At 40.9% G+C, this 22,050-nt stretch overlaps 2 protein-coding genes across 2 annotated transcripts in view; both read right to left on the bottom strand.

The window, feature by feature from the left end:
* tiam2a (TIAM Rac1 associated GEF 2a) overlaps positions 1 to 12,962 on the bottom strand; it is a 75,874-nt gene extending 62,912 nt beyond the window's left edge. The window contains exon 1 of the mRNA XM_053509891.1: positions 12,903 to 12,962. The gene's annotated coding sequence lies outside the window, so the exon portion shown is untranslated. The remainder of the gene's footprint in view (positions 1 to 12,902) is intronic.
* scaf8 (SR-related CTD-associated factor 8) overlaps positions 12,163 to 22,050 on the bottom strand; it is a 28,272-nt gene continuing 18,384 nt past the window's right edge. Inside the window, exons 3-20 of the mRNA XM_053509895.1 lie at positions 20,633 to 20,677; positions 20,365 to 20,526; positions 19,342 to 19,498; positions 18,463 to 18,590; positions 17,591 to 17,767; positions 17,377 to 17,456; positions 17,107 to 17,221; positions 16,827 to 16,958; positions 16,471 to 16,580; positions 16,183 to 16,376; positions 15,960 to 16,060; positions 15,689 to 15,802; positions 15,403 to 15,559; positions 15,187 to 15,317; positions 14,962 to 15,100; positions 14,814 to 14,879; positions 14,522 to 14,731; positions 12,163 to 14,385 (exon numbers count right to left, since the gene is read on the bottom strand). Of these exons, the coding sequence (XP_053365870.1) occupies positions 12,917 to 14,385; positions 14,522 to 14,731; positions 14,814 to 14,879; positions 14,962 to 15,100; positions 15,187 to 15,317; positions 15,403 to 15,559; positions 15,689 to 15,802; positions 15,960 to 16,060; positions 16,183 to 16,376; positions 16,471 to 16,580; positions 16,827 to 16,958; positions 17,107 to 17,221; positions 17,377 to 17,456; positions 17,591 to 17,767; positions 18,463 to 18,590; positions 19,342 to 19,498; positions 20,365 to 20,526; positions 20,633 to 20,677 (3,687 nt within the window). The 3' untranslated portion in view covers positions 12,163 to 12,916. The remainder of the gene's footprint in view (positions 14,386 to 14,521; positions 14,732 to 14,813; positions 14,880 to 14,961; positions 15,101 to 15,186; positions 15,318 to 15,402; positions 15,560 to 15,688; positions 15,803 to 15,959; positions 16,061 to 16,182; positions 16,377 to 16,470; positions 16,581 to 16,826; positions 16,959 to 17,106; positions 17,222 to 17,376; positions 17,457 to 17,590; positions 17,768 to 18,462; positions 18,591 to 19,341; positions 19,499 to 20,364; positions 20,527 to 20,632; positions 20,678 to 22,050) is intronic.

Here is a 22,050-nt window from a genome sequence, read left to right as displayed (position 1 = left end):
TTCCTTCTAAATTGTTTCTGAACCATCCATGGTGTTTTATTTATGCCTAGGGCGAGCTACAAAGCTAACTAGCTTATACCACAAGGTTGAATCTTAAACTTGGAGTATGGAATAAAGGGTTGTACACTTCATTATAACTTCATAATTTCTATGTTAAAAAAAGGCAAACCTATCCACAGCATCATGTCACAAACTGGAGTCATTAATGCTGCTACATCTGCCGTTACTGCTGTTTCTAACCTACAGAACACCTCTTAAAACATGATCAAAAACCTTCTCAAACCTACTTCGGAATTCCTTTCCAGTAGTTTTAATAACTTCTCTGAAATCCAGGACTTCACATACGTATGTCACACCTATTATCCAGCGCCGCTCCTGGGACTCGCTTTACAGGCCGCCATGCTGGTGTATACACCCTCCAGGTAAAGAGATGTAATTAAGGTAATAACACACACCGAGGTTTATTTTCTAAATGAATACCAGGTGCAACATGGGGATTAGAATCAGGTTATGAAATTGCATTTCAGTTATTTCTAGCGTCAAATAGAACTGACTCTTTTCCATGTATCATATCTTTACACGTCTCAGTGTTAAACTATGAATCTAACAGAAAGCATTGGAAATAAATTGGAGAAAAACATTTAAGGCCATCAGGATCTCGTGTTATTTACTTCTACACACTGAACTTATTGAAGAAATTATGGACTACTGGAACTCAACAACTTCCCTTTAGACATCCATTATAAGTAACCTGACTTCTTATACACACACAAACTACCGATTCAGCAGATAGTTTGAGAGCCACTGAGTGTTTACTTTTAAGGCATATATGTGTGTATACAGTATAATGTGTGTGTATATAGACTGCACACATTCCTCACCCCTGAGTGAAAGAGACAAAGAAAAAAAGAGAGAGAGAGAGAGAGAGCGAGCAGGGCATTGCTCAGAGATGAGGCAAAGCTTTAACATGTAAACAGTGCTGGGAGATAGTGTCACTCCAAGACTCCGGGTGAGACCCAGACCACCCTCGCACCTCTCCCACACACAGCCAATCACCGCCGGGTGGTCTGGCGTCACCATCTCGCACAGATCCATCGTGCTTAGCACAGCCCTGAGATTCGCTCATGTTCTGTCACCATCACACTCAACGTTCCCAAAAGTCTCAGACGAAGCTCTCTGATTTTCAGCAGGACTGCACACCTGGGACAGAGCCCTCGTGGCTGTGTGCCAGGCTATGTTTCTCATTTTCACCACTGCTGTCCGGGGAAGGCTCCCTGCCTGTGTGTGTAAATGTGTGAAATAAAGGTGTGGAGGGGAGGCTGGAGAAACACCAGTCATGTTCATCATGCATGAGCTGCTCCTGATCGTTAGGACGAACCGAGGAAAGGAAAAATCTAAAGCGTGGATCCACGGTTACTCATAAATCCCAGATGCAGGGAAAATGAGTGGAGAGCAGGAGAGACGGCCGGCTACGATTATCATGCTGGCTCATCACTCCCCTGATACGCTCCTGTTCTCTTTTTTATTTCTCTCCTAGGAAACAGAGACAATGTACTGCATAATGGCAAATTCCTTATATGAATCACCAGTCAAGGACTCAAAGGCAAAAGAATCAGGAAAGGATTTTTCATTTTCACAATATACACCAGACTTTTTTTGTATCAGACACCAATTCACACTCAAAGAGTAGTTTGGCAGAAGGATCTTAAGGTACATTTTCCATCTGAGGAAATAGAGGCATTTGGTACTTACTGATTCATAAAAAGACAGATCTGGTTGTATTAATAAATGTATACTTGCAAAAACAAGATCTACCAGATTATCACAAAAAGGAGACATACTCATCTGAGGTCTTGCCTACAATCAACAAAATGAGGTGCAGTGTCCTATAGGCTTTCCTATATCTGGAAAAGGTGAAATGCAGTGCCATGTAGGATTCACTACATGCAGGACAAACAAAATGTAGTGCCCGGTTAGCTCCCTTACATGCAGGAAAATGAGATAAAGTGCCCCAAATTGCTCCTGTGTGTTAATACCTCATAGGCACTACATCTATTTTTAGCCCGTATCTACCCCTACTAAGCATTAGGTAGTATGAATATAATGTAATTGCTAAAATGTAAAATATAAGGAACAATCAAAAAATGCAGAGGTAGCCATTTGGGATTTGTGCTTCAACTAAATGATGACTTGAAAATCGTGCTGAAAAGCGAGGAGTAAACGTTACTGTGGGCGTATAAATAAAATATAAACATTTAAATTAATAAGAAACTGCAATAGCTGCACGATTGATTTTGCATCAGCGTCATCCATCATATAGTGACCAGAGAGTGTGTTCCGGGCCAGGGTGTTTATCCCCTGAGGCCGGATGCCACTTCCTGTCTTGCTTCTCTGTCTTGATCAGAGCTCGCTTTATTTTTCATGCATCAGCAACTGCATCAAGAAGCAAAGTCTTGTCAAATGTTCACACTTCAGACTTTAATCTCGAGCTCATATGCTCATGGTGGCCGGGTTATGGAGGAGGTGAGGGACTACAGATGTCCACAGTCATTAATAAACATGATGGTGAATAATTAAATCCGGTAAGTGGGGGGATATTGATGCAGCAAACTGGCTGAGCAGATTGGAGCAGCCACAGGGGAGGAGACGACTCAAACGCTGCTAAATGTCACAGATAACCTTAGATTTTGCTCTGAGCTCCTTAACACAGAGCAAACCTTTTTGGGGATCTACAGCCAGCACACGTTTTCACATTTGAATTTATAATAATCCATATAAACAGATTAAAAACGTGTAACTGCTGAAAAGGAGACAATTATTCAACATGTCTGGAAGGAGTCTCCAGTATCGGTGTGTGTTATAATCAGAGGTCTAGCTGTAAAGATGTTTTTCCATAGTTTTCCAAGTTCTATATTATATATATATTAAAAGATAAAAACACTCCAGGATATAATCATGTCTAGGGTGGTTAGAATAACTCTCTCCTTATTTTACTGACAGCAAAGCAACAAAGAAACAAAAATGTCATTCATTGAAAATTCTTTACCGTGTTGTTTAAAAAAAGGCATCAATCGATACACTGTGTAATTGCACACATTTCTTGGGGTCACACCAGAACAAACATCTCTTTGTGGCTCTATTTTAGACATTGTGTGTGGGTGTGTGTGTGGGTGTGTGTCCAGCATGTCTGGGACATGCTATATACTTAATGAAGAAATTTTACTGTTAGAAAACAAGCAGGAAATGAGGTTGAGCCTCAGGGCAAAGGCGGCGTACATGTGAGAGAACGACAGAGCTCTGAGGTGAGTCACGGCTTAAAACCAGGTGTAAAGACCTGAGGGAACGTTCAAGTGGAGTGTGAAGAGGTCTAAACAGACTGCTAAAGGAAAATCTTCATCGCCAGCTTGTGCACTTGGGTACCTAACACACGAGTGTTGAATTTGTAAACAACGTGTTTGTGAACAAATAGACTAATTTAAGGTTAAAAAAAAGGCAAAGTAATGATGATGTTTTGGTAATGAAACTGCAGAATAAAAGCTCCCATAAAAAGAGAAGAAGAAACACACTCGGACACAGTCGTTTGGGAACCAAAATATTCAATTGTTATTGAGCTAAGTCAAACATTAATAGTCTGTCTCAGTGAAAAATAAATAATTCCTATTAAAAAACCAACAAATAAATAGAAGCTTTTTTAAAAATGTTAATTGTGACATAAGAGCTTTAATTTTAGCATGGCAGAACTTTGTACCAAGTTGTTTTTTTTGTTTAAGCAAGCTTTAAGTTTTATGTCTGTGTCAAACCAAACAAAATTGGACGAAATGGAAATGACAAAGATAACAGGTCAGAAATCCAGATTTCTGTCAATTTTTTTGCATTATAATGAAGTTGCAAGTATATATATATATATATATGTACACACATATAAATAAAACAAATAAAAAGCCGAAGTGAAATAGCCAAGACGAGCGGGATGTTTACCCCTTCAGTCACTAGAGTATTTGAATCAGTCTGCCAGGAGTTGAAAACCGGCTTTGTCTCTTTTCTTCAATCTGTGACAGCTATAAAATATTCAGTGTTTTTTTATTCATTTATTTAATTAATTAGACTCGTGTCCCTGCTGTGATGTGTCCGAGCTCTAAGCGAAATGCATTTTGCTTGTTAAAGTCACTCTGGTGTCATACTGAAGCCCCTGTCCAGCTGACCCCTGACCTCCCACAGAGCAGCTTCCTGCCCTCCATCACCCTTCCCCGGAGCAAATCAGACAAAGAGACGGATGACTATAAAATCAAATGGGAATGAATGAAAGGCCAACATTAGCAGCAGGTCATAAAGATTAGACTTGGGCATGGCTGAGTGACAGACTAAACAGATTTAAAATAATTATGCGAAAAGTGTTAAACTAATGCTAGATTATTCTGATCATGTCATGGGGAATATGTGTGCGTGTATATATATATATATATATATATATATATATTTAACATTTGGTAAAAACAAATCATAAAAAAACAGGAGAACTTACGGCTATGTTTAATAGTGAAATTAAGAGCATTTCCATGCACACAACAAGGGATTGGGACTAAACAGTTGCATAGACTTAAGAAAACCATTCAATTTGCTAGGGAGTATAAAGCATGGAATGTGGGGCATTGTGAAAAAAAAAGGTGGTCAGACTGACCCTATTCCAGAGTGATGGGTGTGTCAGGGTGGGTAGGGCATGCGTGTCATTTTTTGTGTGCGTACACATTAATGTATATACAATCCCGATACCAAAAAAGTTGGGACACTGTACAAATTATGAATAAAAACAGAATGCAATGAAGTGGAATTTTCAAATTTCAATATTTTATTCAGAATAGAATGTAGATAACATATCAAATGTTGAAAGTGATACATTTTGAAATGTCATGCCAAATATTGGCTCATTTTGCATTTCATGAGAGCCACACATTCCAAAAAAGTTGGGACGAAGAAGGCGAAAAAGTTAAATGGACATTAGGAAGTTTGGACAAGAATTAGGAACTTATTAGGTTAACTAGCAACATAATTGGGTATAAAAAGAGCCTTTTAGAGTGGCAATGTCTCTCAGAACTCAAGATGGGCAGTGGATCACTCGTTCCCCCAATGCTGTGGCGAAAAATATTGGCGCAATACCAGAAAGGAGTTTCTCAGAGAAAAATTGCAAAGAGTTTGAAGTTATCATCCACAGTGCATAATATCATCCAAAGATTCAGAGAATCTGGAACAATCTCTGTGCGTAAGGGTCAAGGCCGAAAGACTGGATGCCCGTGATCTTCGGGCCCTTAGACGGCACTGCATCACATACAGGAATGCTACTGTAATGGAAATTACAACATGAGCTCAGCAATACTTCCAGAAAACATTGTCGGTAAACACAATCCACCGTGCCATTCGCCGTTGCCGGCTAAAACTCCATAGGTCAAAAAAAGAAGCCATATCTAACCATGATCCAGAAGCTCAGGCGTTTTCTCTGGGCCAAGGCTCATTTAAAATGGACTGTGGCAAAGTGGAAAACTGTTCTGTGGTCAGATGAATCAAAACTTAAAGTTCTTTTTTGGGAAACCATGTCATCCGGACTAAAGAAAACAAGGATACCCCCAAGTTGTTATCAGCGCTCAGTTCAGAAGCCTGCATCTCTGATGGTATGGGGTTGCATGACTGCGTGTGGCATGGGCAGCTTACACATCTGGAAAGGGACCATCAATGCTGAAAGGTACATCCAAGTTCTAGAACAACATATGTTCCCATCCAGACGTCGCCTCTCTTTCAGGGAAGATCTTGCATTTTCGAACATGACAATGCCAAACCACATCCCGCATCAATTACAACATCATGCCTGCGTAGGAAAAGGATCCTGGTACTGAAATGGCTAGCCTGTAGTCCAGATCTTTCACCCATAGAAAACATTTGGTGCATCATAAAGAGGAAGATGCGACAAAAAAGACCTAAGACATTTGAACAACTAGAAGACTGTATTAGACAAGAATAGGACAACATTCCTATTCCTAATCTTGAGAAACTTGTCTCCTCAGTCCCCAGATGTTTGACTGTTATAAAAAGAAGAGGGAATTCCACACAGTGGTAAACATGGCCTTGTCCCAACATTTTTGAGATGTGTTGATGCCATGAAATGTAAAATCAACTTATGTTTCCCTAAAAATGATACATTTTCTTAGTTTAAACATTTGATATGTCATCTATGTTGTATTCTGAATAAAATATTTATATATGTACATACAGTGGGGCTAAGAAGTATTTAGTCAGCCACCAATTGTGCAAGTTCTCCCATTTAAAAAGATGAGAGAGGCCTGTAATTTTCATCATAGGTATAGTTCAACTATGAGAGACAAAAAATCCAGAAAATCACATTGTAGGATTTTTAAAGAATTTATTTGCAATTTATGGTGAAAAATAAGTATTTGGTCAATAACAAAATTTTATCTCAATACGACCCTTTGCTGGCAATAACAGAGGTCCAACGGTCCATCATGCTGAAAAACCCAGCCACGTTTCATCTTCAATGCCCTTGCTAATGGAAGGTTTTCACTCAAAATCTCATTCATTCTTTCCTTTACAGGGATCAGTCGTCCTGGTCCCTTTGCAGAAAAACCGCCCCAAAGCATGATGTTTCCACTCCCATGCTTCACAGTAGGTATGGTGTTCTTTAGGATACGACTCAGCATTCTTTCTCCTCCAAACATGAAGTTCTATTGTCGTTTCATTTGACCATATGACATTCTCCCAATCCTCTTCTTTTTTTTTTTTTTTATAAATTTAGTCCTGTCCAATTCTTTTTTCCCCGATTTTCTCCCTAATTTAGTAGTGGCCAATTACTCCCCGTCACTAGGAGGCTCCCACACACATCAAGGCTACTACAACCACTCAGTCGGGAGGACGAAAGCTATCCCGTGTTTCCTCCGAACCACGTGACGCGAGCCGACCGCATCTTTTCGAACTGCTCGCTCACGCACCGTTAGGGGCGGAGTAACACACTCGGAGGAAAGCGCTAGCCGCTCCTTCCGTGTGCGCGAGCTTACAGACGCCCCTGATTGGCTGTAGCGCTGTGACTAATGTGGGAGCACAAGTACCTCTCATCCCTCCCCCCTGAGAGAGCTCGGCCAATCAGCTCTCTCTGTGCCTCCGGCTGTGAGAGGAAAACAGCATCACCCGGGGTTCGAACCAGCGATCTCCGGATGACCAATCCTCTTCTTGATCGTCCAAATGCTCTCTAGCAAACTTCAGACAGGCCTGGACACTGGCTTAAGCAGGGTGACACGTCTGGCACTGCAGGATTTGAGTCCCTAGCGGCGCAGTGTGCTACTGATGGTAGCCTTTGTTACTTTGGTCCCAGTTCTCTACAGGTCAGAGTGTGGTTCTGGGATTTTTGCTCACAGTGCTTGTGATCATTTTGACCCCACAGGGTGAGATCTTGCGTGGAGCCCCAGATCGAGGGAGATTATCAGTGGTCTTGTATGTCTCCCATTTCCATATAATTGCTCCCACAGTTGATTTCTTCACCCCAAGCTAATGCTTACCTAATGCAGATTTTGTTTTCCCAGCCTGGTGCAGGTCTACAATTTTGTTTCTGGTGTCCTTTGACAGCTCTTTGGTCTTGGCCATAGTGGAGTTTAGAGTCTGACTGTTTGAGGTTGTGGACAGGTGTCTCTTATACTAATAACGAGTTCATACAGATGCCTCTTAAAGAAGAAGTTACAGGTCTGTGAGAGCCAGAAATCTTGCTTGTTTGTAGGTGACTAAATACTCATTTTTTCTGAGAAATTTACCAATTGATTAATTACAAATCCTACAATGTGTTTTTCTGGATTTTTTTTCTTATTATTTTGTCTCTCATAGTTGAGGTATACCTATGATGAAAATTACAGGCCTCTCTCATCTTTTCAGTCTTGTGGGAGAACTTACACAATTGGTGGCTGACAATACTTTTTTGCCCCATTGTATGCATATGTAATAATGTGTATATATAGCTTTCTCTCATACACATGAAGGATTTGATCAAAATAAAAATTAAATATACACAGTATATATTAAAATATCTAGTGCAAAAAAAGTTTCCTTGCTAATGGTCTCGCTTCTCTCTTCCCAGGACTGATTTTATCCCTGCCTCTACACAACTCAAGAACTGAAAGCATATAATTTTTTTCCTTTTGATGCTGAACCGTTGGGTGTAAACACACCAGAGCCAAAGGTAGCAATAAAACACTTGATCACATGGTTGGCCAGGGTCTTAAACTGGAGCTGCATTTAAAATAGCAAAGCCACAACAGGAAAGATTCTGGGATAATCCCAGGCAGACAAGCAGTTTAAGACAAGCCTGAGGTCCATTTTGAGCATTCATGTATAGTTGCCGTCATGCTTGTTTCATATATAAAATACTCACATCCCTATAGAGTGTGTAATTAAGTGCAGGAAGTCTTTAAAGCAAGATGTCTGTGCCAGGAATTAACCCACAACGTAAATATCTGCTCAGTAGTGGCTCTACGGTGGTCGATGGGGGCCCAAATACATTAATCGCCATCTGTGGTTCTGCACCATCAGTAACTCCTTAAACATCTCCAGATTATCTTGTTAAAGTCTGCAACTAACTTGGGGTGTTTTTTCTGTCATAAATTTACATAAACCATTTTCTAGTAGGTAATGATCCCAAAAATGAAGCACGCTGGTGGTAGCATCCTGTTAAACCTTAGCTTTTCTTTACATCTCCAGCTAATCTCCTTTATACTTGCTTACCGAGTTTCACAAGACAAGCCATCAATCTCTTTTTTAATAATGGATTTAATGTTGCTTCACAGAATGGTTAAAGTTTTGGATGTTTTTTTTTAATAACCAAACAGCTTTCACAGATCTTCGTTGTGTCCAAATCAAGACCTAATTTAAGATTTTTACACCAATGTTTACTTGTCAATGTTAACTTGTAAATAAAAGTCCATTCCCAGGGAGTAAAACTACACAATGAGTAAATGTTTAAGGAGTAAATTTGTACGTAGAGCACTTTGTCCTATAAATTATTGATCATAAAAGACAGAGAGAGAGGGAACAATGCTTTATCTGCATGGCAACACCAGAAGAGAGGTGTGTGTGACCTCTAGTGGACACACTGAGCACATCAACTCAGAAGGTCATAATACCATGAAAGATTAAAATATTGTGTGACCTACATTTATTTGATAAGTGTTAACATCTAGAAAGAGTGATGTATTGCTTTAGCCCAGTAATCTATGCAGCTCTCTTGGCTTCCCAAACTTTAACTTTAACGCCAGTATCAACTGCCACCAACTCGTCATCTCAGATTGCAAAGTAGCAGAGACGTATCTCTACTGGGCTCCATAGCTGCACTGCATTTTGAGACATTAAGTCTGATGCTTGGACTAGCATTTCCGTTACTGGATTGGGTTTTTAAAAAACTATATAAAAACATTTAATGTTTTTCAGAGTACAATTTTCTTTTCATGCATCTGGAATATCATGGACAAAATAGAAGGAACACCCCATGAGGACAAAATCCATTTAATCTATTTTGTTTATCCTCCCAACAGCATTTAGCTTAGATTTGCATTGGTTTCAGTGTGGTCTAGCCTTGTTTTTTCCTGCATTTTTCCCCATCCCGGTTCTGGGCTCCATCCAGAAAGTCTGCAAAACCATCTCTAGAGCCTTAGTCTTGCCCTGGTCATAAAAGGCCGATCAGCTTTAGACGACCTCCAGTGTAGAATATCTCCATGATGCTAGCTTGTTCATTGAAACTGTTGTCCATGAAAGAGGACGTTAAATGGTTGTACAAACATTTGCACTACACAAGTTCCACAACAACCACCCACACTGGTCACTTCCAAATAACATCCAAAAGCTATGTGAACATTTTCGAACAGGATCGTTTCCTGAAGCAGCTCAGCATGCATTGAGAGATTGAGATTAATTAAACCTCATGGCTTGCTGTTTTGATTCAGGAAGACAAAAATGGATGCCAGAGAAGAACCAAGAAGCAGGTTGAGTACATAAATGTTGCAGTGGCTGGACTGTAAAAATAATCACCACCAGATAATAAATAATAAATAAATAACTACCACCAGAGGCCCCACACAAAGCTTTAACAGCTTGCCCTGTAAGAGTTTTATTAGCTCCCAAGTTAACTCTCAACACGGCTAACAAGCTACAAGAGTGCGCTTTCTCTTGCCGGGGTTTTATTCTATACATGTGGGGTTTTGAGAACAGCTTAGAGCAGGGTTCTGCTGAGAGCTGATTATAGAGAAAAGGCTGGAACTCCCTTCTCCCCAGCACATTTCTTTCTGTCGTTATTACAGCGATGTGAACATTCATTGCTAAAGTGAAATTCATTTCTTTGTGCACATCTCATGTCCCCTTTTTAAAGGAAAACGTCATCACATTTTGATCCAGGACCACATGGCCAGTTCAAAGGTCGTGTGCAGTCAAACTCACAACGAATCATGACCGTAAGTGTGTAAATACCACAGTTAGCTACCTGACAAACTACCTGACCATGACAGACCCTCACCCACTAATAGTAGGACATATTACATTACAAACTGGGGTCAATGGTGAAGGCTAACACACTTGCTATCCAGACCCTTTAACATACATGTGCTTAGGCAACTCCCATGATTCATCCTTGTCTCAGTGATTTACAGGGGAGTAAGTATGCCCTACCCACCACTCTCTCGGGCAGCTATCATGATTTAATTTTTTACATTTCCTTATCCTGTAATGAAGTTATTTCATAGTTAGAGCAATAATTTTTTGGGCTGATTGAAATGAGCCAAAATAATTCAGTGGCTGATTGAAAAAACAACCCTGCCATATTTGATGCGTATTGAGTGTGATGCGTGGTGTAGTAGACCCTCCATCACACCTGTTTGTAGCAGATTAACCATCCCTGCTCTGGTTACCTAAGTGACCTACGTTTAAAGCATGACTAAAGAATGTTCAGAAGGAACAGAACAGGCAAGTACGGATTTATCCTCCTTGTCAAGTTTGAATCAGATGGCTTTAGCATAAAGTGCAGCACTGCAAAAGAAAACATTGTTTTTTTTATTTCTAGACCCACCATGATAGTTATATCTTTAAAATGGAGCCATCATTTTTATTCATGGTCTTACTCACTTATCCGTAAGTTTGCAAACGAAGAGTTTCTTGAATGTGGAATCTCACGAATTGTATGTAAAAAGGGCTAATCTGTAATCTGTTTTAACTTCCCTAACATGAGGACAATCTTTAGGCCACCTTTTTAAATCCAGGCTTAAATTCTGTGTTGCATTCAGCTGATTTATTTTTAGTTTTTTTACGACATGTCTGGTCTGGGTATGTGCAGAATCCACACTGATGGTTCCACTGCATGCTAAATGAGGACAAAAAGATAAAAGAAGTGGATTTAAATTTCTGTGCTGGGTGATGAAAGCTGGCACAGATTTAAAGGGACGAGGCACAGTATTTCTATTTCTTCATCCTACAAACATGTGTTTAGTGTTTCACATCAGTAGTTTGCTTTTTTTTTTTTTAACCTTCTTTAACCATGAAGGCACTGATTTACTCTTTCATCTCATTATGTTTTTGTGGGTTGATGGAGGTTTGTCCATCAGAGCTGAGTTTTGATTCATAAGAGAATAAGAGAGTTCCAGTATTTGGAAGATCAACAGGCTGGTTGCATTTTTCCTGTGTGTAAATGTGCAAAAGAAAGTCACCTAAAAACAGATTAGCAGCTTGTTCTTGATGAAGAGACGTGAGTGTAGAATGATGCACAGTTCAGTGGTGTTTATGTGCTTCTCTAGACAATATTATGGTTTATAAAAGTCTTTGTATGTTATTGACTGAAACCTTATGAAAGATTTATGACAAAACAATAGAGCTACAGTGGTGGAAAGATTAGGTTTGCAGGGAGGCTTTTGTGCACATGTAGCCTTGAAGTTGTGTGTGTGTGTGTGTGTGTGTGTGTGTGTGTGTGTGTGTGTGTGTGTGTGTGTGTGTGTGTGTGTAGCCAGCAGCTGGAAGCCTCATGACATTTATTAAGACATCAGTTCATCAGATGGACTTCACACTACAGCTTCTACCTGCCCACGTTCAGTCCATTCATTGTGTTCACATTGTTCCGTTACAGAAAATACAGTCCTAAAGCATTTTTAACCAACAAAGCATGTTTATTTCATACTAAACAGAGTGCTCTTAACATCCATTCACCTCCTGTGACCTTTTCTGGCTGAGGCGAAGTATTTGCTGCGGTGTGATGAAGAAAAATCAGACATTTAAGATGGGGATAGTACATCATGTTTTTAATCTTTTGTATTCTTTTTTTAAGCAACTAGAACTGCATTACTGTTCTCACTGTATAGGCTGCACGTATAATTTGCTTAAAAGACAACAAGCATTAGGACACCACAAGGCATTAATTCATTTGAAACTCTGCAGCCGCTGGTTGGAAAACAAAACACAGAACAGGCCTTGACTGCTTTTCACTTTCTCCTTCTTCCCCCCTCATGCATTCTGCATTTGATCCTTTAGGGGGGAAAAGCCAGTGTCCTTTAAACTCTTCCATAGGAAGGTCACAGATCCCCACCCTCCCCAAATTACAATTAGGCTACACATTTTGGCAGGCAAATTTCATGGATTTAAAAACCTAGCTTTAAAACAGTGGGGTTGCATTTAAAAAAAAAAAAAAAAAAAAAACTAAACAAGAAATAACGAAATTAAAATAAAACATTAAAATCACCTACCAGTGAAATTGTGAGCCATCTATGTTGTACATAACTGGCATGAAAGATATATTTTTTTCTTATTTTGAGCAACAGAACTGAGCAGGTCCTGCAGAAGCCGTTTGAAATAAGTACAGAGATGACAACTATACAAAATCTTTTTACCTACTGAGTGACGATTATGTTTCCTCAGTGTCCGTTTTCACTAGCTCTGGCTCAGTTCCAGTCTCGGCTTCTTCCTTCGGTGCGGTCTGTCCGTCACCTGCAGGCGTAAGTGGGGAAGGGGACAGTTCGGGTCCTTGCATTTCATTTGAAGGATTGGCCATGGGAGCAGACGGAGAGTGGTGAGACAACTCGGCGGCAGGTTTAGGGTCAGGTTCAGGTTTAGAGTCCAGGTTGTGAACACTGTCACTAAAGGAGGCCTCCTTTTCTTGATCACCTGTGCTGTCTTTTTCGAGCTGCGGCTGCAGGGGGAGCTTTGCGTCTGGATGGGGTTCAGCTTGCCTTGTTGCGAGCTGTGGTTCATGCGGTAGGAGAGGTTTAGGATGCGACTCTGGCTGAGATGGAGGCAGGTTTAGCAAAGGTGTCGGTAGAGGCAGCAGTGGTTGAGATGGTCTGGGAAGGGGGAGGAGAGGTTGAGCCTGGGAATTAAGAGGCGCCCAGCCACTGCGCTCCCTGTCTCTTTCCTTATCGTTTTCTCGCTCTCTCTCTCGCTCCCGATTCCTATCTCGACCCCGTTCGCGGTCTCGCTCCCGGTCCCTGTGTCGGTTGTCGTTTATTTCTCTGCGAAAGTCCCTGTCATCCCGGTCCTTCTGCCTTTCCCAGGGCCGACGCCTATCATCAAAGTCCTGGTGCATGTTGGCATTGAAGGGACCTCCTCCTCCTCCTCCTCCTCCTCCCCCTCCCCGATTCCAGCCTGGTCCTACACCACCCATTGCTACTCCTCCTCGCATCTCAAAACGGTTTTGGAAATTCGGATTCCCCCGCTCCTCCTGAAAGCTCTTCGGTGGTCCTGCTGACATTCCCCTCATATCTCGCTCATCCAAGTCCCCGCGCGGTGCACCCCAGCGTGTCTCGGCTCTGAAAGGGCTTGAGACAGGTTCCCGTCTCCCGGGTCCCTCTCGGCCCTCCAAGTGCATGCTTCCTCTGGAAGGTCTCTCCAGCAGTGGAGCTCGAACAGGCGTAGGTTCCGTCCTCATCTCAGGAGGAGGCGTCCTCAGCAGGCCTGTGCTCTGTTTCTCCTGCGGTGGAAAGCGATAATCCTGATCACCTTCTTGTTGGCCTCCGCTGTCTGAAGCAGTCGTTGAATTATTATTATTGTTGTTGGCTTTGTCCATATTGTCTGGTGCAGGAGCTGCTGGATTGGGGGCCCTTGCAAAAGGACTTTCTACACGATTAAAGTGTTCCATCTGAGGGAACGGGGCTCGAGCACGAGCTTGAAGTGAGGTGTCCAAGAGGCTGCTGGCTTGCTGCGCCAGGCCTTGCTGCATGAGCATGGGAAAACGAGCCCCAGCTCCCTGAAGAAGGTTCGGCCGGAGGTCAAGCGGCAGCAGTCCAGGCATCCTCTGGCCAGAGAGAGGGTGAGAGAGGGTTGCAGAAGGATGCATACCCAGTAAACCCATTCCACTGCGCACTGCAGTCTGCATCCCTGTCAATAGGCAAAAAGAAAGGTTACTAGGTAAAGGCAAAGATTTAATAATATTTCCCTGAGGTCCACTCCCACTCCAGTCCTTAGCTTGTCTCATTTTGTCATAATAATAAGCGAAAACTCATGGAACTCTGACCTTGTAGTGTTATTTCATTAGGTGTGTCTACACTCTCTGCAGATGCAATCGTCTTCTCAGTGCTGTTTTGCTGTGCTTGCGCTCCCACGTGATTGAACACTGCCCCAGGCATTCCCGAGGGCATGAAGCTTGCTGGGATAGTGCTCGTCGGAGGGAGCATCGATCCAAACGTCGAGTCCTTGTTGCCATCTTGAGTCGGTTGTACCAGAGCTGTCAGCAAACAAATCGGACCCAATTACATACTATGCTTTAAAAAGCACCCTAGAGAGATTTCATTTGAGGATGGACCTACATGTTTGTGCTGAGGTGAGACCGGCTCCGACGGCAGATTGGGTAACCCCGGAAGCGGCCATGAAACCTGAAGATAAACACAGTCATTAATAAATCAAGCTTAATGCTCAACAAGTTGATTCAGTGGGGACCCATGGAAACAGTTGTACCTGGAGGAGGCTGTGTAGTGTTAAATCCAGCCCTGAGAAAGTGAGGTGGGGGACCGAAGCCTGGAGGGGGCATTGTCATGGTGACCGGAAAAGTGGATGGGACCAGGCTGACAGCAGGGACAGTCTGTGGCACCGGGATCTTAGGAAAACACAAATATTGTTTGTACTGTGCTAAGTATACTGAGAGAGGAATAACAAACAGAAATCCAGTAGAACCTCACGTACCTGCACGGGCATCATGGTGATTGGCTGTGTGAAGGTCTCGTTTTGTGAGGTGCTTGCTGCACTGCTCTCAGCAGCCACCGGCTGAACCTGGGGTTCCTTAGGCGCCTCTGTGTTCTTCTGAGCTTCCCATTCTACCAAAGTGAACAGAGCAGAGTTAGAAGGAAACATCTCACCATAACTGCTACACAGCTCCATTTCTAATGTATATTTTCTCACCACTGTTGACCGTTTCCTGGTCAATCATGCCCCCTTCTGCAAAGCCGTCTAGGTCGTCCAGTTTGACCTTCTCCCAGGGGATGTAGGTCACCCCTAGATCCACATCCCAGAACTGTTTGTATTCCTGTTTCACCCCCTTGTTAAGGGCCCAAGCAATCTACACACACCCGAACAAACATAAGACAGTACTCATCACAGTCAACATCTGCTGACTAATCAGAATTGAAACTGAAACAGCTCCCTGCCATAAAGACTGGTAAAAGTGGAACAGGAAAAAATTACAAACCTTTATAACCTTGGAACCAATTTTATACGAGCCAGTGCTCAATTTCTGCCGTGCGCGGTAAGCGTCCTGTCGATGCACCATGCAGATATAAGCACATCCTCTTGGAGGAATCATCTAACACACACACACACAAAATGAAAACGTTAGTAAAGAACAACTTTAATGACTTCTGGATGTCAAGGAATTTCCAAGATTCACAAATGTAAATCCAGAATGACATCTTTTATTATTATCGGGAGATAGAAAACAGGCAAATGAAAGTAGAAATTACATTGATGGATTCAATCTGGCCAAACTCTTCGAAAAGATTCGTAAGGTCTTGCTGTGTGGCCTTCTTGTCCACCTGGCCCACCCACAACGTGGTGCTACACACTGAAAAGGGAAACAAATAGGAATAATAACAAAAGCTACAAACTTAAACTTTTTTTACCGGCTATACCATTTAATTATATTATAATTTTTTTCCCCAAATAGAACATTAGTCCTTTGCGTACCACTGAGAAATTTTGAGCGGATCGGAGGAAGGCCTTTCTTCTGCCGCTCCTTTTCTCTCTCCCGTGCTCGTCGTTCGCTGGAGTACGAACGAGAAGATTTTCTCTTTCGGTCTCTGGAGCGCGAGCGTGACCGTTTCCGGTGTTTGCGTTTCCGAGACCCTGATCGTGACCTTGACCTCCTTCTCTTGGGGGATCTGCAATCAGAAGTGACAAGGGCTTAGCTTTAAGACTCTGAGATAAAGGTGCTTTCTGTGTTTTCAAAGTTTTTTACTTTAATGCCTGTCTAACCTGGAGCGAGACCGAGAGTGTGATCTGGAACGAGTACCACTGGTTTTCTTCTCCTCTGCCTCAAACATATCCTCATCTACAGTGTCCTGTCCCTCATCCAGGTCCATGTCCTGGATCAAACACAAAACCATTTTTGGTTAAGCTGTGAACAATTTTCTCCTTAAAAAAATGAAAAGATTAGTAATGTGCGTCACATGAGGTTGAAATGCATGTAAAAGTCACTAGAGTTACTAGAAGTTCTACATAAAAATCTGAAGATCCCAAAAATCCAAAACTATTCAAAATGCCCCCCCCCCTTTTTATCTTCTAAACTGTAGCAGTAAAATGCTTTTGGTGCATCTGGTATGTGGTCATACCTGTTGTTGGTTGTCAATAGAATCATCCAGTTTGGGTTCTTGTTCTTGGAGTTGTGGTTGGATGTTGCTCTGGGCTGGAGGCACCGAGTTCTCAGGACCAAAGATGCTCTCCTGGCTCTCCATGGCCATGGACTGAAGCAATACAGGAAGGAAAATGAAGAAAAATGAATAAATAAAAATCAGTCTCCTTACCCAATAACCGATTTCTAAGAATGAGGCTTTACTTTCACGTTACATTAAAAACAGTGTACAGAAGTAGTTTCTCCTAGGTCTCCTTTACCTTCTGCTGATGGTGCTCTAAGATTTGTTTCTGAAACTGTTCAAGGTTCTGCTGCTGGAGTTGCTCAGCCAACTGATGAAAGAGCGAGTTGTTAATGGACTCTGAAACCATAGGCCTGAAAAAGAGGGAACAACCTGTTAATTCCTGCAATCGCCCTTCTCCTTCCATCCTATCACAGATTCCCACAGAGGTGATGAAATGTCCTATGAGGTATAATTAGGCACCTCAAAGGACAACTGAAATCATTAACAAACGAAAGGTATTACATACAACTGAGGTGTTGCCGTGTCCTTTTTAGAATCCTCGATGGGTTCAGACTCTGCGCCAAAGTCAAACTGTCCCAAGAGTTTCTGCAAGAGAACAGGACAATGTCAAAACTGTGTTTGTAGAGCTGCTTTGCAACTATAACTGTTATTGAAAGCACTACACGAATAAAATGGGATTGAACTCAATTATTGTACGGAATTATTCTATTATTCTTTACCTTATTGAAGGAGGAGACTCTCTGCTCGAGTGGGTTGAGTGTGTTGGCTGCAGCGGCTGCTGTAAGCTGAGCAGTCAGGGCCTGCAGCTGGACCACCAGACCGGCGTCCAGCGCCTGCAGGAGAGACGGCTGAGGCTTTTGCTGCTGCATTTGCAGACTCTGTACCAGCTGCTGCAACTGCAACATAGAGTGTACAAAAATCGTCCTAACATCAGTGTATTGATCACTGCACAGCCTGGTATTTCAGTGTCTTTCTGATACAGCAACGCTTTAAGTTGCTGCGTTTAAATGGCTGATTCAAATTTGAAAAGCCATCTGTTGGGGGAGGATAAGATTAACAGGCACAAATGATCATCACTCCTCTAACATGTAATACGGCTCCATCTGCTGCCATCTCCACATCTTCTTGATGTAATAGGCTTGGGTTCGTGGCCTCTTTCACAAAGCAATATTTTAAGTTACATTAAGCTCTAAATACACTATAAAATTTAAATAAAAGTATTTAGACCATATGTGCTCACATGTCCTTTTATGTAAATTTTGCAAACACTTCGATTACTGGGTTAATTGATTACATTTTTTCTATTTAAAGACAAACACTGAAGATACTGCACAGCGCTAAACAGCAGATGGGAGCAGATTTTATGACTCGCAGCCAAGAGTTTTTGGAAACCCCTCCCACACCCTATTAGATTCCACTCCAATTAATTGCACAGTCAAACAGCTCTCTGTATCTCTGCCAAGCAAACAAGCTTGTGACTCAACTCAAAGATTCAGAGGCTCATTCTTACTGACTCAAAACAACAATTTACCCTCCCTACCATATATAAGAGTTAGAGTTATAAGAGTTAGAAAATAAGCCACGGGCTGACCTGCTGCCCTTGCGGGCTCTGTAGGATCTGTGCTACCGCTGCCATGGTGTCAGAGTTGGAGATCTGAGAGGCCCAGTCCGGTAAACTGGGCATGATGTTGGCTGGAGTGGCCGGAGTTGCAGGAGTGCCTGTTAGACAAAAAAAAAAAATAATAATTAAATCACAAAACAGAAACCTTATCAAATTAATTATGTGTTTAGTAGAGTATAACAATGTTTTGTGGTAATTTACATAGTTTACGATGCTTCTACAATTTGTAAAATGAACACTACACATAACGTGTTTATATAAAAAAAAGGGAAAAAACAAAGAAATAAACTCAAATCAAATCGATTGTCACTGAAATTTACAAAGCTAACCCTTGAGACAAAAAAAAGGTTATATAAAAGTATTAGAAAGGAATGTCCAACAGGCAGAGGTTTTCATTTGTAACCAGTAGGTGGCAGCAGAGGTCAAGAGAAAATAATATATGAAAGTAGATCTGCTAAAACAAGATGTACATGAGAGGATAAAATAAAATGTCTCTGCTTGAAATATAGGTTTAATGAATTGATGCATTGTTTTGTTTTGTTGTAAGTGCACAAGATGTATTTTGTTACTTTTTTTAAATTTCTGGATAACATCAACAAAATTAGATTACATCTTCAATTTCCCAACTAAAAGTTATTTTAAATTACAATAAATGGTTGGTATGTCAGCAAACACGTCAATGGTCAACACCGTATAAAGAACACGGGGAACCAAGGCAAACACTGACTGTTTAGTGCTGTTTACAGAAGATGTTATAAAATACTTTATTTGATTAGTTCTAATAATATATATTCTTTACAGCATTTCTTCACATGCATAGTACTGTGTGTGTGAGATGGAGTGTCTGACCCGGAGTGACATTGTTGACCGGAACAGCGGTGCTGGCAGGGACGGGTGTGACACTCGGGGGAGGGAGTCCCGCTGCCATGTCCAGTAAGGGCTGGATGATGTCACTTTTGAACACGCTGTTCTTCTGCCACAAGTTGAGGACCCGGACAATCTTGCTCTGAAACAAGAAAAAAGTCCTCCTTTACTAATTAGTTATCCATCGACATGGACACCATTATCGAAAATTTATCCAACACTGTGATAATCTTCTCACACTTGCAACGATATTCAGATGAAGTGAACCTGTGTGTGTTCTATCCTCTCCAAGTTTATTATCAGCTAGTGACAATAAATTTAATTTGATGTGCTAACTTTCTGTTCATCTCTCTTGTCCTGTTAACCATCTCTGATTCGAACAAAGTCTATGTTTTGTTTGCCTGACAGCAACTGTGTCCTGACACTCAAGCGACAAACGTTGAGGTAAAAATACACCATTTCTTACATTTGATAAACACAAACTGGCAACGGTGTTATATATTTCACCTCAGAAAAGATAACCAAAACAAAAAGATAATCGTCCTTTACAAATGTGTTTTTGATTTTTTTTTAAACATAATCCGAATTTTCTTATTTTTAAAAATATGATATTTAAATGTAATATTGCGATGCTGTTATTGTTTAGGAGCAGTTGCCATGGGAATGAAGAACCACAAAGAGCCCAAGGAGTAGATTTTCTGCCTAATAACATGTACTTCTTTTCTAATTAGAATGATTAGATACGGCATTCTACATGCAAAGCATTTTCAAGGGTCAAACACAAGCAACAGCAGGCGTGTTTAAATAATGTGCTTCAGACATGGGGCAATCCCAAAAGATCTGTTCACATTTCACACATTGTATCTTAGGACACAGCCAGGCACTGGTACCAGGGCATCTGCAACATTAACACAATGAAAGCTACAAGCGTGTGGTCAAAATAAGAACAGCAATAATAAAATTGGAGAAAACCAAGGGACTTTTATAATGGTAGGGAGGAGAGTGTACCTTATCATCAGAAGGACATCTGTAGAGGTTCTGGAAGGTGCTGATGATGTTCTTGCTGAAGCGTGGAGCAAACACATCCTTTTCCTGGCCAAACTGGTGCCGCGACTGACGCACGATTGAGTCGATGACGTACAGACCAGGGACCTTGTACTCAGGCTTGCACTACAAAACATTGTAACAAAAAAAAACTTAACTGTTAAGAGTCAGGGATAAACAAGTTTTAATGCCAAAATATTTTTGGATTTCTATGTTTTGTAAACTCGCTGACCTTCTGAATGAACTTCTCCACACTTTGGACCACATGTTTGTAGAACTGAAAAAAATAAAAAAAATAAATAAACAAGCAAAATTTTTATTCCCCCAGCATACATAAAAAATTATCTAGAACACTTAACATGAAAGCCCTGATTACATTGTAAGAAAACCTCCAACTCCAATTGTTTCAAAAATTACACAAGGGCTAGACTGAAAGCAATGTAACGGTGGGCACAACTTTTATATCATTGAATCAAAATCCTGACTCCTTTTTGAAGATTCCCTTTGTCGCAATTAATCGTCGCTCACTGCATTTTGTCTTTATTGCTTGTTCCCCCTCCTTAAAAATTCATCCATCTCTGCAAATTGTTTTTATCTCTGTAAACATTCTGTAGTGCAGTAGGAGAGCATCAACTATGACAAAGAAGATTTTTTAAAGAGGATTTTAGAATTGGGTTCAACGATGGCTCAAATGCATCACTTGCGGTGGATTCCATCAACATAGTGATGTAACAAGACAAAAACTTCCTCAGCTTTGATGTGAAAAATTACTGCCATAATAACTGCTTTATTAATGATTTTAAATAGCTCACCACTGATTTAACAAGATACAAGTCTGTAATCTCTATACATCAAGCAGTACAATAACGTCCTGTCTGAGAGAAAAATGCTAACCCAAAATAATAAACAAAAGAGCAATTTTTTATGAATAAATTTTTTAATATCATTAAGAAAGTGAAATTTAAGCATGAGACATTAAACCTTGCTTATATCTTAATTATGAATATGTTTTAAATTGCAATAAAGTTTATGCAGATGGAGCCGTTTACTCATTTTGCCTCAGGAAGTTTAAAAGACAGACGATCACAACTGTTAAACATAAAAACTTCAGGAAAAAAAGGTTGTAGTCCTACAAGTAAGAGTTTCTGAGCACAGGTGAATTTTAGCATAAACGCAAACAGGAGATTTGTTTCCCCTTAATAATAACACATTTCTTCTAAATTTGATGTGTTAAGTTTCACAACCGGTCACTTTCAAATAACATTTAATTAAGTCAGTAAACACATTATAGAGTACTGAACAAACTCATTTTTATAAAATCCCCCTGCACACTACAGAAAATTGAGTTACAATACTGACCAACTACATGGAGCTGATCTGCGTGGAGCTTAGTCTATTACTAGATGTGCAATGTCAGTGATAAAAGAAATAATGCCTTGTTCATGTCTTAAAAATACATATATGCCTTTACAACATCTTGCCAGAATTTTGATATTTCATTGAATAAACACAGTAAGCTCGGGCACAAGAATGAAACGATCAAGCTCCAGACTTTGTTAAAAAGGGTTCTGCCACCTCTGGTGTTTGAAAGCTGCTGAAGGTCTCGCTCAAATTGTTAAAAAGTATGCCATGTTAGCATATTCGCAAGAT

The sequence above is a fragment of the Clarias gariepinus genome, chromosome 13, assembly GCF_024256425.1.
Source record: "Clarias gariepinus isolate MV-2021 ecotype Netherlands chromosome 13, CGAR_prim_01v2, whole genome shotgun sequence".
NCBI classification, from domain to species: Eukaryota; Metazoa; Chordata; class Actinopteri; order Siluriformes; family Clariidae; genus Clarias; species Clarias gariepinus.
The sequence above is the reverse complement of the archived record's forward strand: the minus strand, read 5'-3'. Positions and strand labels throughout refer to the sequence as shown.